This window comes from Oncorhynchus keta, chromosome 29 (genome assembly GCF_023373465.1).
Source record: "Oncorhynchus keta strain PuntledgeMale-10-30-2019 chromosome 29, Oket_V2, whole genome shotgun sequence".
In the NCBI taxonomy this organism is placed as follows: domain Eukaryota; kingdom Metazoa; phylum Chordata; class Actinopteri; order Salmoniformes; family Salmonidae; genus Oncorhynchus; species Oncorhynchus keta.
Genome location: NC_068449.1, coordinates 37,796,586 through 37,815,044, shown reverse-complemented (window position 1 = coordinate 37,815,044; position 18,459 = coordinate 37,796,586). Strand labels below are relative to the sequence as shown.

At 40.7% G+C, this 18,459-nt stretch overlaps 1 protein-coding gene across 1 annotated transcript; it reads left to right on the top strand.

Moving 5' to 3' along the window:
* The first annotated feature begins 6,625 nt into the window (after positions 1 to 6,625).
* On the top strand, positions 6,626 to 18,155 carry LOC118362823 (thioredoxin-related transmembrane protein 1). Its single transcript, XM_035743457.2, has 8 exons — positions 6,626 to 6,881; positions 9,339 to 9,454; positions 9,929 to 9,974; positions 10,426 to 10,554; positions 12,388 to 12,433; positions 14,092 to 14,193; positions 14,497 to 14,563; positions 14,890 to 18,155. Exons 1-8 carry the CDS (start codon positions 6,679 to 6,681, stop codon positions 15,108 to 15,110), a joined length of 930 nt encoding a protein of 309 aa, XP_035599350.1. The 5' UTR covers positions 6,626 to 6,678; the 3' UTR covers positions 15,111 to 18,155.
* Positions 18,156 to 18,459: the final 304 nt, after the last annotated feature.

Below are 18,459 nucleotides of genomic sequence, written 5' to 3'. Positions count from 1 at the left end.
CTACAAGACCATGGTGCTTGCCTACGGAGCTGTGAGGGGAACGGCACCTCAGTACCTCCAGGCTCTGATCAGGCCCTACACCCAAACAAGGGCACTGCGTTCATCCACCTCTGGCCTGCTCGCCTCCCTACCACTGAGGAAGTACAGTTCCCGCTCAGCCCAGTCAAAACTGTTTGCTGATCTGGCCCCCAATGGTGGAACAAACTCCCTCACGACGCCAGGACAGCGGAGTCAATCACCACCTTCCGGAGACACCTGAAACCCCACCTCTTTAAGGAATACCTAGGATAGGATAAGTAATCCTTCTCACCCCCCCCCCCCTTTAAGATTTAGATGCACTATTGTAAAGTGACTATTCTACTGGATGTCATAAGGTGAATGCACCAATTTGTAAGTCGCTCTGGATAAGAGCGTCTGCTAAATGACTTAAATGTAAATGTAATGTAATGTATTTTGTCCTGTAGTTCATTCATAGTAAATGGAAAATCCTGTGGGTCCTGGTAGCCTTTAATAGTTGAGTCTAAGATGTGTATATGTTTTGCTGTTTGGTCTTTGTTATAGGGCCAAAAAGATTGGAGAAGTGGTTTATCCATCTCCGTTTTGGATAGATAACTCTTCGTGCTGTTTGCTTAGTGTTTTCCAATACGTGGCTAGAGTCTATGGATTCTTCCATGACATTGAGCTGATTTCTGAAGTGCTGTTCCTTCTTTTTCCATAGTGTATTTCTGTATTGTTTCAGTGATTCACCATAGTGAAGGCGTAGGCTCAGGTTTTCTGGGTCTCTATGTTTTTGGTTGGATAGAATTCTCAATTTCTTAGGTTTTTGCATTCTTCATCAAACCATTTGTCATTGTTGTTAATTTTCTTATGTTATCTGCTTGAAATGTTTAGATTTGATAGGGAAGCTGAGATGTCAAATATACCGTAGGTTTTCTACTGCCAAGTTTACACCTGTACTATGTGGTAAACCGTGGGGTGTTGGGTTGAGCGTGCAGAGATTAACAGAGACACGGAGGTTTTAGTCCATAAACACAACTTCACGAGGACATTAAATAAACATAACAAAGAAAATCATGTAAGTTTGACTCGGTCCTTCTTCCTTCGCGGTGTGCCGCAGTGCTCCTTATATTTGGCCTGGTAGAGTCCACGCTGGTTGGCACTATCCCCTAATTACCTCCACTTGGAGCTATCTGTGTCGGGGTGCCCAGCTCCTGTACTCCCAGCAGAGGGAGCCAACGTCGCATCACGTACCTCCCCTCTATTACCATCCCCCAGGGTAGACCTCCTGGGATACCACAACTATTACAATGAAACATTTTGTCCAGGAAGTTGTCTAAAAGGGATTGAATTTGTTGTTGCATAATGTTTTTTTTGGTAGGTTTCCACACTACTTTCCTTCCATCTATAGCATTTCTTAATATTATTCAGTTCCTTTGGCTTTGATGTCTCATGATTGAGTATGCTCTGTTCAAGTAGACTAGGATTTTGCTGTGATCTGCTAGGGGTGTCAGTGGGCTGACTGTGATCACTCTGAGATACTCTTGGTTGAGGTCAGTGATAAAGAAGTCTACAGTACTACTACCAATAAATTAGCTATAGGTATACCTACCATAGGAGTCCCCTCGAAGTGTATCTGTTTTTGTTGCTTATGTCATATTTGTGCCTAGGAGGGCATATGGGGGAGAGAATGCTGTCACCTCCAGGTAAGTGTTTGTCCCCCTGTTTGCTGAGGGTGTCAGCTTATTGTCCAGTTCTGGCATTTAGGTCGCCACAGACATGTCCCTGGGCCTGGAAATGATTGACTTCCCCCTCCAGGATGGAGAAGATGTTTTCATGAAAGAAAATTGCAATTCTAGTGTGAGGATATAGGTAGCACACAGGAGGACATTTTTCTCTGTTAACTGCTTTGTTCAGGGGAAGAACGAGAGATTTTTACCTTGCTGGCTCAGGGATTCAATCCAGCAACCTTTCGGTTACTGGCCCAACGCTCTAACCACTAGGCTACCTGCCGCCCCAATTTGACACAACTGTGGGAAGCATTGGAGTCAACATGGGCCAGGATCCCTGTGGAACGCTTTCCACACCTTATAGAATCCACGTCCCAACTGAATGGGGTGGCAGGGTAGCCTAGTGGTTAGAGCGTTGGACTAGTAACCGGAAGGTTGCGAGTTCAAACCCCGAGCTGACAAGGTACAAATCTGTCGTTCTGCCCCTGAACAGGCAGTTAACCCACTGTTCCCAGGCCGTCATTGAAAATAAGAATCTGTTCTTAACTGACTTGCCTGGTTAAATAAAGGTCAAATTAAAAACAAATATATATATATAGCCCTTCTTACATCAGCTGATATATCAAAGTGCTGTACAGAAACCATGCCTAAAACCCCAAACAGCAAGCAATACAGGTGTAGAAGCACGGTGGCTAGGGAAAACTCCCTAGAAAGGCCAAAACCTAGGAAGAAACCTAGAGAGGAAGCAGGCTATGAGGGGTGCCCAGTCCTCTTCTGGCGGTGCCCGTTGGAGATCGTAACAGAACATGGCCAAGATGATCAAATAAACACATTATAGAGCCCAAAAAGGTCCGTCCGATTATAATTTTGGGGGCCGTTCTAGGCTTTCCTGATACCTGCTTACAAACTAAAATTAATGCAGGAAGCACCAGTGACTAGGTCAATTTAAAAAAAGTGGTCAGATGAAGCAGATGCTAAGCTACAGGAATGTTTTGCTAGCACCGGCTGGAATATGATCTGGGATTCTTCCGATGGCATTAAGGAGTTCATCAATTCAGTCACTGGCTTCATCAATAAGTGCATCGATGAAGTCGTCCCCACAGTGACTGTACATACTGTATATACCCAACCAGAAGCCATGGATTACAGGCAACATTTGCACTGAGCTAAAGGGTAGAGCTGCCGGTTTCAAGGAGTGGGACTCTAACCCTGAAGCTTACAAGAAATCCCGCTATGCCCTACGACAAACCATAAAACAGGCAAAGCATCAATACAGGACTAAGATCGAATCGTACTACACCGGCTCCGACACTTGTTGGATGTGGCAGGGCTGGCAAACTATTACAGACTACAAAGGGAAGCACAACCGAGAGCTGCCCAATGACACGAGCCTACCAAACTAGCTAAATAACTTCTATGCTCGCTTCAAGGCAAGTAACACTGAAACATGCATTCCGGACGACTGTGTGATCATGCTCTCCGGAGCAGATGTGAGTAAGACCTTTATACAAGTCAACACTCACAAGGTCGCAGGGCCAGACGGATTACCAGGACATGTACTCCGAGCATGGGCTGACCAACTGGCAAGTGTCTTTACTGACATTTTCAACCTCTCCCTGTCTGAGTCTGTAATACCAACATGTTTCAAGCAGACCACCATAGTCCCTGTGCCAAAGAACACTAAGGTAACCTGCCTAAGTGACTACCGACCCGTAGCACTCACGTCTGTAGCCATGAAGTGCCATGAAGTGCTTTGATCATGGCTCACATCAACACCATTATCCCAGAAACCCTAGACCCACTCCAATTCACATACCGCCCCAACAGATCCACAGATGATGCAATCTCTATTGCACTGCCCTTTCACACCTGGACAAAAGGAACACCTATGTGAGAATGCTATTCATTGACTACAGCTCAGCGTTCAACGCCATAGTACCCTCAAATCAAATCAAATCTAATTTTATTTGTCACATACACATGGTTAGCAGATGTTAATGCGAGTGTAGCGAAATGCTTGTGCTTCTAGTTCCGACAATGCAGTGATAACCAACAAGTAATCTAACTAACAATAAGGGGATAAAGAATATGTACATAAGGATATATGAATGAGTGATGGTACAGGGCAGCATACAGTAGATGGTATCGAGTACAGTATATACATATGAGATGAGTATGTAGACAAAGTAAACAAAGTGGCATAGTTAAAGTGGCTAGTGATACATTATTACATAAGGATGCAGTCGATGATGTAGTGTACAGTATATACGTATGCATATGAGATGAATAATGTAGGGTAAGTAACATTATATAAGGTAGAATTGTTTAAAGATAAGGTAGCATTGTTTAAAGCTCATCACTAAGCTAAGGACCCTGGGACTAAACACCTCCCTCTGCAACTGGATCCTGGACTTCCTGACGGGCCAGGCCCCAGGTATTAAGGGTAGTTAACAACACATTTGCCAAGCTGATCCTCACCATGGGGGCCCCTCAGGGGTGCGTGCTCAGTTCCCTCCTGTACTCCCTGTTCACACATGACTGCACGGTCAGGCACGACTCCAACACCATCATTAAGTTTGCCGATGACACAAGAGTGGTAGGCCTGATCACCAAAATTATGAGACAGTCTATAAGGAGGAGGTCAGAGACCTGACGGTGTGGTGCCAGGACAACAACCTCTCCCTCAACGTGATCAAGACAAAGGAGAGGATTGTGGACTACAGGAAAAGGAGGAACGAGCACGCCCCCATTTTCATTGGCAGGGCTGTATTGGAGCAGGTTGAGAGCTTCAAGTTCCTTGGTTTCCACATCACCAACAAACTAACATGGTCCAAGCACACCAAGACAGTCGTGAAGAGGGCACAACAAAATCTATTCCCCTCAGGAGACTGAAAAGATATAGCATGGGTCCTCAGATCCTCAAAAGGTTCTACAGCTGCACCATCGAGAGCGTCCTGATGGGTTGCAGGTTGCATCACTGCCTGGTATGGCACTACAGAGTGTAGTGCGTACGGCCCAGTACATCGCTGGGGCGAAGCTTCCTGCCATCCAGGACCTCTATACCAGACGGTGTCAGAGGAAGGCCCTAAAAATTGTCACACTTCAGCCACCCTAGTCATAGACTATTCTCTCTGCTACGGCACTGCAAGTGGTACCGGAGCACAAAGTCTAGGTCCAAGAGGCTTCTAAACAGCTTCTACCCCCAAGCCATAAGATTCCTGAACATCTAATAAAATGGCTACCCAGACTATTTGCATTGTCCCCCCTTTTATGCTGCTACTACTCTTTGTTATTATCTATGAATAGTCACTTTAGTAACTCGCTATTGTTATTTTACTGCTGCTCTTTAATCATTTGTTACTTGTATTTCCTATTTTTGGGGGTATTTTTCTTAAAAGTGCATTGTTGGTTAAGGGCTTGTAAGTAAGCATTTTAAGGTCCACACCTGTTGTATTCAGTGCATGTGACAAATACATTTTGAATTGAATTGACCAGGGCTTTTGGCACAGCTAGGTTGCTACGCAGAAGCTGGCCAGCAGAGCTTGTGATTTCACGCTCAAAGTGCCACCTGCTAGTGGTATAGATAAAGCATGGACGGATGATTTTACGACGTTGAGGTCTTGAAGGCAACACGTTATTTGCTTGCCGCGTGACCAAAAGTTGCAGCGGACTATGCAACAAACTCAAATATTTAGCATTGGAAAAAAAATCTAAACTACGAAATAAAAAAACACCAAATCATGAATTTTAATGTGACATTAAAGAGTTGTCAATGTGAACTGTATAGGGTTGAAGTTAAAGTGATAGTGTAGAAATGAATGGCATCAATATATTAGATAAGAAATGTAATAACAATTTAGTCAGATAAATTATTAACAGGACGTTTACCCTTGCTGCAATTTTCCAATGCACATCTTCATTTGATGTGAAATGGCAGCGAGCGTGGACTAATCCACATAAATATTTGATAACTGATAAAGTAAGATACGTCTCTTACAAGATCCTTCACAGATGTTATCTTTGTAATTGTCTTATTTCTAAATATGTATTCATGTAGAAAGGGAATGTAGCTTTTGTGAGTTGGAAAACGAGACAATAGAGCATTTATTTTTTGATTGTTTGCATAGTGAAATATTTTGGACAAATATAACATATATATTAATGATAAGACGAGTAAACCTATAAGCATTACCAAATGTGATATTCTTTTTTATTGTACATACACGCACAGTGACTGCCAATATATTGTACATTTTTACATTTTATTGGGAAAAATGTTCATGGGTAAGTTCATGGGTAATTTAAAATATATATATTTATCTAATTGATTTACAATATTATATAACATCCCTAACATATATAAATATCAAATTATCAAAGATGTGCCTACAGTATTTGTCAAAATGTGACTTGTCCATAGCGTAATATATGTGGATTTTTTGTCTCTTGTTTTATGTAGAATGTTTTTATGTTGGCTTTTTGTTGTTGTTATGTGTGACATATTTAAGCAATAAGGTCTGAGGGGTTGTGTTATATGGCCAATATACCATGGCTATTGCTATTATAAACTGGTTGTCAATGTAATTAGAGCAGTAAAAATAAATGTTTTGTCATACCCGTGGTATACGATCTGCTATACCACGGCTGTCAGCCAATCAGCATTCAGGGCTCGAACCACCCGGTTTCTAAATTGGTTTGTACAATATTCGTGTAATGCAAAAAAATAAAAAGTAGAGGGTTGCCACTAGTTACCACAGCCACAAAGTCAAAATATCGTGAACAATTTTTTTTGTTTTTTGTTTAGCGTTAGACATAATGTTAGCAGTGTGGTTAAGGTTAGGATCAAATCTGATTTTAAGAAGATAAATTGTATAAATAGGCTGGGTTTAGCCATAATTATGACTTTGTGACTGTGGTAACTAGCAACGACCGACGAAGAGTTGACCTAAACATGGCGCCCTTGCTGGATTATAAAATCGGCGATGCTATGTTGTCTTCTTTACCTTTGCGATCAAAATCGATTCTCCTAACATGTTCACTAATTTTGGTTATTTACTTGACGTCGCAGCCAGCTTTGGCCAAACCGAGTAGCCTCAAAGAGATCACTGACGGAAACTGGGAAGACATCTTGGCAGGGGAATGGATGATTGAATTGTAAGTACAGCTAGCAAGCATGCTAAGCTAACTGCTTAGCTAGTCATATAGCTACGTTGTTCGGCAATAGTCCCGTTTTTTTGTAGTCTTGAATCGGCACGTGTTGATTTTCAGACCACACCTAATCACCTAGTTCTGATCTTGATAAACTAGCGTAGCCTTGGCTTAAGATAGCTACATTGTTGCATAGGCTTGCAGCTAGGAATCTAAATGAAATGCTTTCAAGTAACACACGATAATCAGGTCCAATGAGGTGGAAAGCTCGCGTTCAGCTGCTGGATACTGAGTATTGTTGTTCGGCGTCTACATAGAATTAGCAGTGTTTCCACTAGGATTTCTTTAAGCAGAGGTGGCAAACTTCGTGAGGGTGGGGTGCACCATACAAAAAAATGTAGACACCCTCTTGGCCACTGCTGTTTTCAAGCTAATTTCCTGTAATTTTGTCATGGGGCAGAGAGTAATGTGCAGTTTTTAAAGCCATTTTCTTGCATTTCTACACATTTTGCTATGGCTTATGCAGTGTTATGCTATCTGAGTGACTCAAACATTATAACAAAATCTATGGGGACCCATGCCATTACATTTTTGGAATTTCCAACCGAGATTGCAGCACTGGTCTGCATTTTTCATTGAGACCACACATACTATTCACACTTGATTTTTACACTCACAAAGATGAGATGTATACTACTTTAACTTGAAGCAGCAAATTCTGAGAGAATCTGAGATTGCTACATCAATTTTTTTTTAAACTTAAGTTAATGGTAGCTATATATCCATTGACTCTTGAAGAATATAACTTTAGTTCAATTGGTTAACGCCATTAAAATCTAAAATATACATGCTTGTTTTACTTCATTGTTTGTAAACAATACAATTGTAAACCAACACTGTATAGCTTGCTTTTAGCTGTTCTGTTTACTGAAAAAGGTGACTGTTGTTATTTGAAATGCAGAGTTTACAGATGAAAAATGTATAGCTCTCGAAAATCCTTCTCCGTAGGATTTTCAGCTGTTAGTTTCTCCCACGGTTGGCTGCATGTGATCTACAAATCCGACACTGTATTTTAACTTTTAGAAACATCAATAATAATCATCGCTAGCAAAACGTTATTTTTTTAACACACTATCGTTCAAAAGTTTGGGGTCACTTAGAAATGTCCTTGTTTTTGAAAGAAAATCACTTTTTTTTGTCCATTTTAAAATGACATCAAATTGATCAGAAGTACAATGTAGACATTGTTCATGTTGTAAATGACTACTGTAGCTGGAAATGGCTGATTTTGAATGAAATATCTACATAGGTATACAGATGCCCATTATCAGAAACCATCACTTCTGTGTTCCAATTGTGTTAGCTAATCCAAGTTTATAATTTTAAAAGGCTAATTGATCATTAGAAAACCATTTTGCAATTATGTTAGCACAACTGTTGTGCAGATTTAAAGAAGCAATAAAACTGGCCTCCTTTAGACTAGTTGAGTATCTGGAGCATCAGCATTTGTGAGTTTGATTACTGTCTCAAAATGGCCAGAAACAAATACCTTTCTTCTGAAACTCGTCAGTCTATTCTTGTTCTGAGAAATAAAGGCTATTCCTTGCGAGAAATTGCCAAGAAACTGAAGATCTCGTACGACGCTGTGTACTCCCTTCACAGAACAGCGCAAACTGTCTCAAACCAGAATAGAAAGAGTGGGAGGCCCCGGTGCACATTAACAATGTCTACACTGTTTCTGATCAATTTGATGTTATTTTAATGTCCAAAAAGTGCTTTTCCTTCAAAAACAAGGACATTTCTAAGTGAACCCACTACAGTTCAATGGTTTATGCTTTCATATCAGCCCAAAATAATCTTTCAAATTAAAAAAGATATCCTTACTGTAGTAGTTTTGCACAGATCCATATGCTATGTGTGCCTCCAGTTGATGGACTACACTTCTTCACCAGTTACTTACACACAGGTGTTTGGAGCCCGCTAATTAGCACAGGTGGCCGCCTCTGTTTTTCATAAACAAGCACTGTAACATGGAGATGTGTCCATGTGGGAACCCTATAATGGTGTGTATGAAGTAATTATTTCTCGCTAATATGAAAGATGCGTTTCGTATGTTTCCAAAACCGAACCGCAAGCGATGCATTTTTAACGTTCATTACGAGCGTTGGGGCTCTTAACAAAACTCCCCAGCCAGAAGATACTATCCTCCATGGGAGCTAAAGGTGGTTAGCTTCAATGAATGGGATAGGTTGTGTTGACCTAGCTAAGGTATGCTTCAGTGTCCATATGAAGAACTCTGATTTTAAAATCTTTTTACAATCATAGATATGGCTAATGTTGATCATGCATAACATGTTGACAACTGCTACCATTGAATCTTGGGTAGCTTATTTTGTTTGAAAATGGTCTAGCTAATGTTATTGTCATGCCAATGTTTGGCCTCAATTCACTCTTCCCCGGCAGCTTTGCCCCCTGGTGTCCGGCGTGCCAGCAGCTCCAGCCCATGTGGAATGAGTTTGCCGACTGGGGGGAGGACATGGGTGTCAACATAGCGAAAGTGGATGTTACTGAACAGCCTGGTATGTATACTCTCCTTCCCTGGCTGACTGCCTGCCCGACCGTCTGCTTGTCAATTACTTCCCTTTTCAGGTTTCACAGAGCTCTGTGATTAAGTTTCCCCTAGGTACAGATCTGCGATCAGCTCTCCACCCCCCAATCCTAACCTTAACTATTAGTAGGGAAAATGCTAAACTGACCCAAGATCACTGTCTATGGGTAACTGCACCCTACTCCTTTCACAGATAAATTAGGCAGGGAGGGGTCAGAGAGCTTTGTATTAAGGCCCTGGCTGTTTCCCACAACACCCACTATGTTTTGTAGTGTAGACAATGCATGTCATTCTATCTAGCTATAGTCCAATATTACCAGGTTTTTGTATACCTGTAATATTAGTCAAGAACAAGATATTGGTGTCATTCAGAGAAAGTCATATTATATATATATTAAGTCCTATTCACTAACATTCTGCTCTCCTTCCCCCACCCGCACCTTAGGTTTGAGTGGACGATTCATTATCACTTCACTTCCGACCATCTACCAGTAAGTTTTCTCTCCGTTTCGTGAAGTTGCTGTATGTCTCATATCCTGTTCTTCTCACAGATGCATGCCAACTAACCACTATGTAGACTGCCCTCACCAGTAAATGTGATCATTTCAGTTTATAACCCTCACTGGAATGTGAGAGGCTGTTAGATGTCTTCCCAGACAAAGTCTGAAGCTAAAATGTTAGTTTCTTTCTCATGTCTCTTTTTTTTGCCACTGTTGTGATCCTACGCCCAGTTTAGACACTAGCTTCCTATGTTGCTATAAAAAAGTAAATGATTTTCAATGGTAGAACTGTAAATATATAACCATATAGCTTAGTGGTGCAATAGGCAAATAAACTACATCTGTCCTTATTGTGGTTAGTGCCACTATTGGCTTGTTAACCTGTTTTCAATTGTATGCTAGATTTCTATGATAACTGTCTGTGTGTGTGTGTGTGAATCAGCTGTAAGGATGGTGTGTTCAGGAGGTACCAGGGGGCTCGCACCAAAGATGACTTCCTAAGCTTTATTGATGAGAAGAAGTGGCAGGGCATTGAACCGGTTTCTTCCTGGTTTGGACCATCTTCCTTCATGTGAGTGGATGGTTTGATCGTCAGTCTCTACTCCATACTGGGTCGTTCTGTGTGAAACTTAAACAAAATCCTTCTTGGATCTTTCTGAAATGTAATGAAAAGGTCAACTCGAGATGGGGATGGGCATGAGTAATTGAGTACTCAAACTGACGTCAACTCAATCTTTAACCAGAGATTAAAAAAAAAAAAAAAAAAATCTAATACTGTGTAACTATTTGGTTGAAAGTTTGTCTTGGAGACTAAGTTAATTTGCTTTGACTCTAGTGTTCCATTTGTACATATGCATTTGAGGGACCAAAAAGTATATAAGCCAAGCATCAGAGTTATGTTTCCTAAATTCCCTTTCCCTCCGTGTCTCACACCCTCCCTCTACTTCTGCGCCTACAGAGGTAAAAGCCTAGTTATAAAAACGTATCTAACTGACGAGATACACAAGCTTCATTCCTTGCCAAATGATAGTTTTATCACAAATTCAAAATGGACTGGTTGGCTGAAGTCGTGATTTGTGTTCCAACAATGAGCTGCAGTTTTGGAATAATTGCGTCATTTTCTGCTTAGGCTATTTTCCGGTTGTCAGCCACAAAGTAAAAATTGGCTCTATCGTGTAAAATCTTGTTTGGTCTTAATATAAGGTTAGTCATAAGGCTAACAGTGTGGTTAGGTTTTAAAATCAGATTTTAAGAAGCAACATTTTAGAAACAGGCAGGGATTAAGACTTTGGCTGTGATAACTAACTTTAGTGGCGACCCTACCTTGCGAACTGCTTGTGGCCTTTAGAATTGGTTTTAAACAACTTTATATCAAAGGAGTGCCTTTTGGTTTGACAGCCTGTGCAGTTCGGCGCGAGATGACCTTTAGACCCGATGACGTGTTTCTGAGCATAGCTATCCGTCGCCATGACATCGCCTACAAGTGTGATTGGGGATTTCTATTGGAGAAGCAGTTTCTGCCTATCTTAGTGTACCTTTTTTTTTCTTTTTTTTCCCCAATCTTTGTGCTCTTGGCGGTAGTGCAATTGATTCCTACTAGGTGCGAAGGGCTTTGGAAAAGTGTTCCACTTTGAACTATTTTAATTTGCCCGCCTACACAGCGGACCGGACCACGAGAGCTGTGGCTAAATCAAGTGCACTGACAAAGAATACAGCAAAGGGCTGCTGTTTTTGTTACGTTAATGGTGCATAGGCTTACAATTTTTTTCTAAGCCATGTTTAAAATGTAAAATAACAAATAAAAAAAGAATTGCTTTTTGACTGCGAAAGTGATCTTGACTCAGAGGTTGGTGACTGCTTTTAGAGGAAGGATGTTTCATACGTATTTATAGTTTCGGTCTAAAAGGTTTGTTGAGATATTTAAGGCTACAACATGAGTGACCTGTACCCAGTATGTGATATAGGGGTAGATGACTCTACATGGAAATGTATGGTAGCCATCTCATGAAGACAACATCTTATTTTTACTCATTCTTAACCACAATTGTTCTTCTCGTCAGTGACACACACTACACTTCAGAACCACAGGAAATATCAAATACTACACTCCAACCTCTCCTGGTAGTTACTTGCCACTTAGTTTTAGGTTTAGACATGCAACCAACAGACCCAAATGGCACCCTACTCCCTATATAGTTCACTACGTTTGACCATAGCCCTGGTGAAAAGTAGAGCACTATATAGGAAATGGGGTGCCATTTGGGATGCAAATCATGCTTATTTCTCCCTCTGTCAGCCACTGACATTTTAACCTGGTTAAAGTTTTGTTTTTAGCTGTTTATTATTAGATTCTCAATAAAAAAAAAAGTCTAAAAGGTATTTTCTTCCTTTTCTTTCTCTGCAGGATGAACACAATGTCAGCTCTCTTCAAGTTGTCAATGTTCATTAGGGTGAGTCCTGCTGTTGCCTTCTCCCTGCGTGCTGTTAGAACCCATTTGTACCACACTTTGGAACAAGGCCTTTAGGGTTCTGGTCCGAAAATATTCATAACACTTGACTTGTTCCACATTTTGATGCGTTACAGCCTGAATTCAAAATGTAATTCTCACCAATCTACACCTACTGCTCCATAATCACAAAGTGAAAACATGTATTTATAAATGTTAACAAATGTATTGAAAATGAAATCTAGAAATATCTCATTTACATGTTAGAATAACCTTTGGCAGTGATTACAGCTCTGAGTGTTTCTAGTTAAATCTCTTAAGAGCTTTGCACGCCTGGATTGTACAATATTTGTCAATTTGGTTGTTGATCATTGCTAGACAACCATTGTCATGTCGTGCCATAGATTTTCAAGCAGAGTTAATTCAGAACTGTAACTCGGCCACTTAAGAACATTCTCAGTGATATTGGTAAGCAACTTTAGTGTATATTTGGCCTTGTGTTTTAGGTTATTGTCCTGTTGAAAGGTGAGTTCATCACCCAGTGTCTGGTGGAAAACAGACGGAACCAGGCTATCCTCTTGGATTTTGCCTGTACCGAGATCCATTCTGTTTATTTTTATCCTGTAAAAACTCTCCAGTCCTTATCATTACAAGCATACTCATAACATGATGCAGCCACCACTATGCTTAAATATGGTGAGTTGTACTCCATAATATGTTGTATTAGATTTGCCCCAAACATAACACTTAGTATTCATGACCAATTCAACTGAGTTAAGGACGCCTGTATCTTTGTAGTGACGGGGTGTATTCATACTCCATCCAAAGTGTAATTAAAAACTTCACCATGCTCAAGGAAATATTCAGTGTCTGCTATAATATATTTTTACCATTCTACCAATAGGTGCCCTTTGCGTGGCATTGGAAAACCTCCCTGGTCTTTGTGGTTGAATCTGTGTTTGAAATTCACTGAGGGACCTTACATATAATGTATTTTGTGTGGGGTACAGAGACGAGGTAGTCATTCAAAAATCATGTTAAACACTAATGCACACAGTGATTCCATGCAACTTATGTGACTTGTTAAGCACCTTTTCTTTCTCCTGAACTTATTTAGGATTGTCATAACAAAGGGGTTGAATACTTATTGACTAAGGACATTTCAGCTTTTCATTTCTATTTCATTTATACATATTTCTAAAAACATAATTCCACTTTGACTTTATTGGGTGTTGTGAATTTAATCCATTTGAATTGAGTTTGACACTTGAGCTATAGGCTGTATTTGTTCTCCCGGCTTATCTAAAATGCAGTATTTTGAATTTCCACAACCTGCGGGTTCTCTCTCCATCACCCTCATGTATAGACTCTAGAAAAATTCACTTTGACATTTTGGGGTATTGAGTAGGACAGTGACTAAAAATCTAAATTGAATCCATTTGACATATTGGCTATAACAACTAAATGTGGAAAAAGTTGAGGGGTGTGAATACTTTCTGAAGGCATCCATATAGGGAATAGCTGCCATTTGGGACAAATTTTCACATGATTTGTGAACAATTTTAGGAGAATGTTATTCTTAAACATGGTCAGGGTGGTTTGACTTGCATTTGACTTTAACTTACCTTTTTATTGCGTTCCTGTTGTCCTTTCCCCTCCAGCGTTGCCATAACTACCTGACAGAGCAGTTGGGTATTCCAGTGTGGGGCTCGTACATCATCTTTGGACTGGCCACTCTCTTCTCTGGCCTAGCCCTGGGACTGGTACGTTGAAGTCATACCCCTTGATATGTGATCCCTATGTATTCTGTCTTTGTTTGATGGCTTTTACTTGCACTTTGATTTGAATGTACTTGTAATGTAAGGTGTCCTGAAAGGCATCTGACAAAGTATTATTTAGTAGTATGTGCATACCCTCCATAGTGGGCCACCTATACAAAATGTGAGCAATGTATGACTTTGGATGTAATTGGAGGCAACGGGCGCAAGAGATCAATATCTTACAGTAACATCAAGTCTGCTCTCCTCGATAACCTCACCAGCCTCCCTTGTGCCTTCTCTTCCCAGATACTGGTGTTCATAGCTGACTTTGTCTTCCCATCACGACGATTTAACTCCCCAAACTACTACCAGAGTGAGTATGAGATGACAGCGAATCCATGTTCATGCAAATGCAACTTTGCGAAGTATGTAGCACTGTTTATGTGCCGACACATTAAGCAAGAACTCTTAGAGAAGTTATAGAGGAAGAATACATGTAATCATTTATCATAAACATTTCTTACGAGAACAGACATTTTGTCTTTTTTTTTGTATTCTTCCTAAGTTGTGACCCAGCTTCATAATCATGCATGCATACATGTTTTAATTTAGGAGCAATGGCATGGAGTATATAATGTAACATATTTGTTATTGTCATGTTCTGTTATTCACATTGCTTTTGTCACTTTCCTGTTCCAGAGAAACAGACGATGGAACAAGCCAGGCTTATTCAGCAGCTAGAGGAAGAGCAGGAGGCCGATGGAGAGGAGGATGATGAGGACGATGAAGATGGAGAACAGGAGGAGGTCTGGAGGAGAGTGTCTCCAGTGGGCCGTCCCGAGGCCAGAGGGCCGGGTTACCCAGAGGAGGTCTTGCGAAAGAGGGTGGTTGGCAACTGTGAGGAGGAGGAGGACTCCTAGAGGGCTGGAGGGGAACTGCAGATGCCGCCTAACGCCCGTGGGAGACGCAGCGGGGCTGGGGAAGCAGCCCGGTTCGGGGCCCGAGCTCATATTTATAAAGCGCCTCAGAATAGGAGTATTGATCTAGGATCAGTTTTGCCTTCTAGATCATAATAAATAAGATTACATGAGCAGGGGTAACTGATCCTAGATCACCACTCTTACTCTTTCATGCTTTATGAATATTAGACCTGGCAGCAGTAGAGTTTACAGCAGACCGCTTACAGAGAGCCCTAGCGACGCGACGTCGTACTTCCTGTATTCTCCCTCTGCTTCACCGGGAGTGCTCTGCTTTCACCACCAGCACTCCTGAACTGGAGGTGCTACTGTACACTCCCAAGACTAGGGTTGTGTTCATTATCTATCCTTTGAAGAGAACAGACTGGAACAGGCAGGGTTTATCCAAATTTGTCCAATCTAAAATGCTCATTTTCCATTGCATGCCCTAATGAACCAATTAAATTGGGTGTGGTATAGGTATGGAGTGCAGTAGAAATGGCACATTTTTTGCCACTTTTATGCTATGCATTTCTTTAGTGTTTATTGAATCTCTTTGTGCGTTAATCCCATGTTTTAACAAATTATATACCGCTTGTGTTTTGTGCATTTCATTTTATGATATATTCCATATAATCTAATATGTACTTGTGTTTTTTCTCCTTTTCACTGTTTTTGTATCTCAGAAATCCCATTTATTTTCATCCAAGTCTTCCTTGACAGAACGTGCATCCACCCACCATGCTACTCCATAATGGTTTAGAATGCTTAAATATTGTGCAGAAGTACATCTGGAACCTCTTTTCCACCTTCATAATGTGTGCAGTTGGCAAGCTTTTACACAGGAACTTGTGATCAAATCTCTTCGGGGCAGGGACTCTCCGTTCCCATTTGGACTTTAATCAGCAATGGCACAAAGATGTTGACTTGAGTTACGATGCTCTGGCTCTGCTCTGGCTCTACAAGACTGGATGGTTTAATCTCTTGTTGCCTGCCTGGTTTTTATTAAGTTTCACACCAATGTATGAAGGCTTGTGGTGCTAAACCTCCCTGGTGAATGTTGTTCAGTATGGATTATTAAAGAGCAACTGAACATAATAAGGAATTTATCCTTTTTAAAAGACGGCTGGTGTTGCATCGGTATGAGTCAAACATTTTATTCTAGTGTCAAAATTGACTATGAAGTGGAAATGGGATCATTTCGCTCCTGAAGTCAGTCTCGTCCATAACAGGTTTATGAGATGATTTGGGAAAAAATGGTGTGTCATGGAATGAAGGGTTTATTTATTTTTTTATCCTGCCCCCAAGTAATCATCAATTTGGAGCACAATGCCATGGTCAATTTGGTTTGACATTCAATATCTTTAAGAGGCTAGTTAGAATTACTCAAGGTACATGGGACAATATTTTTAAATATCAATACTGCCAGATTTCAATTACTTAATGTCAATTTTTTAAATTGTAGAAATTAATATATATAGAAAGCATTTGAGGCAACTAAAAGGTGTGCAATATTAAAATGATGTACCATTTTTCATCCAGGTTTAGCCCGTCATTGTAAATAAGAATTTGTTCTTAACTGACTTGTCTAGTTAAATAAAAGGGTACATTTTAAAACAACTGAAAATAAAAATAGCACCAACAATAGGATATACAAAGTCAAACCAATTTGGGACCAGCTGAAGCTTGCTAGCTAGTTTGCTTGCTAGTCTAGGCTACTTCCAGATACAAGTTCTGGTTTGATGGTTTCAAGTGATCTAGAAGGTTCAGTAACTGTACTGTTTTGTCAGAGTGAAAGTACAAACACTTCCCTCATTCGAACACACAAGAGACACCCACATCAAAACATGCCTCCATAACCCAGATGTTGTTCTCAGTTGCATTTACTGAATGATGAGAATTGAAACCGAGGCTAAATAAGGAAGTTCAGCTCCACTTTAATACTGAGTTCATAACCAACTAGAAAAGTGGTAATTAGCAGTTGGGAAGTCGTAAATACCAGTTGGATGCGTTCAAGTGTTTTGAACTTGTTGAGAATAGCCAACAAGCGGTGTCAACCATAAACAAAAAGTACAGCTGTCATGCTTGTGAACAAGTTGTAATGTTCAAAAAACAGATTTATTTACATAAATAATGTTTTTTGCGTTTAAGTGCTGAAATTGTATGTTATCGAGGTCATATTCTTAGTATGTGATGTCAGAGGTCAGCATGTGGGAGAAGTCTGAGCTCAGGGATGATAGACAAGTTTCCCACTAGTAATTAGCAGTTGGAGAGGTGTTCAAGCGGATTTCTCCTAACAGGGCCATACTGGGGCGCGTTCACAACACCACCAAAAGATATTGTGCTGTAAAATGTAAATAACCTTGTTTTGTCAATCTCCACTGTAAAGCTAATATCCACCCCTTTGTAAAGCTGGCAGTGGACTGTATTTTGGATTTGTAGCTTATATTGTGTTCACCTGTGTGTGATGTTCTTCCATATTAATCAGAACCGTTTATGATTATTGATTGGTAATGGGCTGTCATGTCAGTCAGCCGTCAGACACAATGCATGCCCGTCATTACAGCTACAATTATTAAGGGAGTTCTTTAATAGCCTGGTCCCAGATCTGTTTGTGCTGCCTTGCCAACTCCTATGGTCACTCTGGCTCTTCTATTTTTGGACAACCTCGGGGTGTTTCTCAATACTACTGCGCTCCTCACTCCCATGCTCCGAGTGCACTCTTTGAGGGCATTCTCTTGAGTGTGACATTTATTAGGACGAGAGTGTGGAAACGCATACATTTTACATTTGAGAAGCGCTGCACACTCCCGTGCTACTGCATTACCTTTTGACCGTTTACAGTAAATTGTGTCATCAACATGTCGGCTGCTCATCTACAGTATGCTGGACTTTCCTGGATCACAACTACCCTTGATAACATGTAATATGTCAAAACATTTGTAGATCTGAACATCAGATTTAGTTTAATATTGCATTATTGTCAGTAAAGCAATTGAGACTTTTTAATCTGTTTTGTGTTTTGTATTATTTAGCTACATAGACATTTGGAAGTAAAGACCAACAAAATCCAACTTATCACATGGCATGTGCATGGGCTCCATGAGGAGGAGAGAAGAGAGAAAAAAAAAGCATATGGTTCTCAAACACTTAGAGATTGTCAGAAGTGTTATTGCAAGAGTTACATTTTATTTAAAGAGCCGGGTTGGAGAGGCCGATGCTGCCGCCCACTGTCGTAACAGCAGCGGTGTAGTGCAGGTATAGGGTGCCCCCTGGCCGAAAATACGGAACTAGACAGCATTGCGCATGGTGA

Coding starts and splice junctions, on each gene's coding strand:
- LOC118362823 (XM_035743457.2), top strand. CDS start 6,679: ATGGCGCCCTTGCTGGATTATAAAATCGGCGATGCTATGTTGTCTTCT. Junction 6,882..9,338: donor GGGGAATGGATGATTGAATT/GTAAGTACAGCT, acceptor CTTCCCCGGCAG/CTTTGCCCCCTGGTGTCCGG. Junction 14,194..14,496: donor CTGGCCTAGCCCTGGGACTG/GTACGTTGAAGT, acceptor TTCTCTTCCCAG/ATACTGGTGTTCATAGCTGA.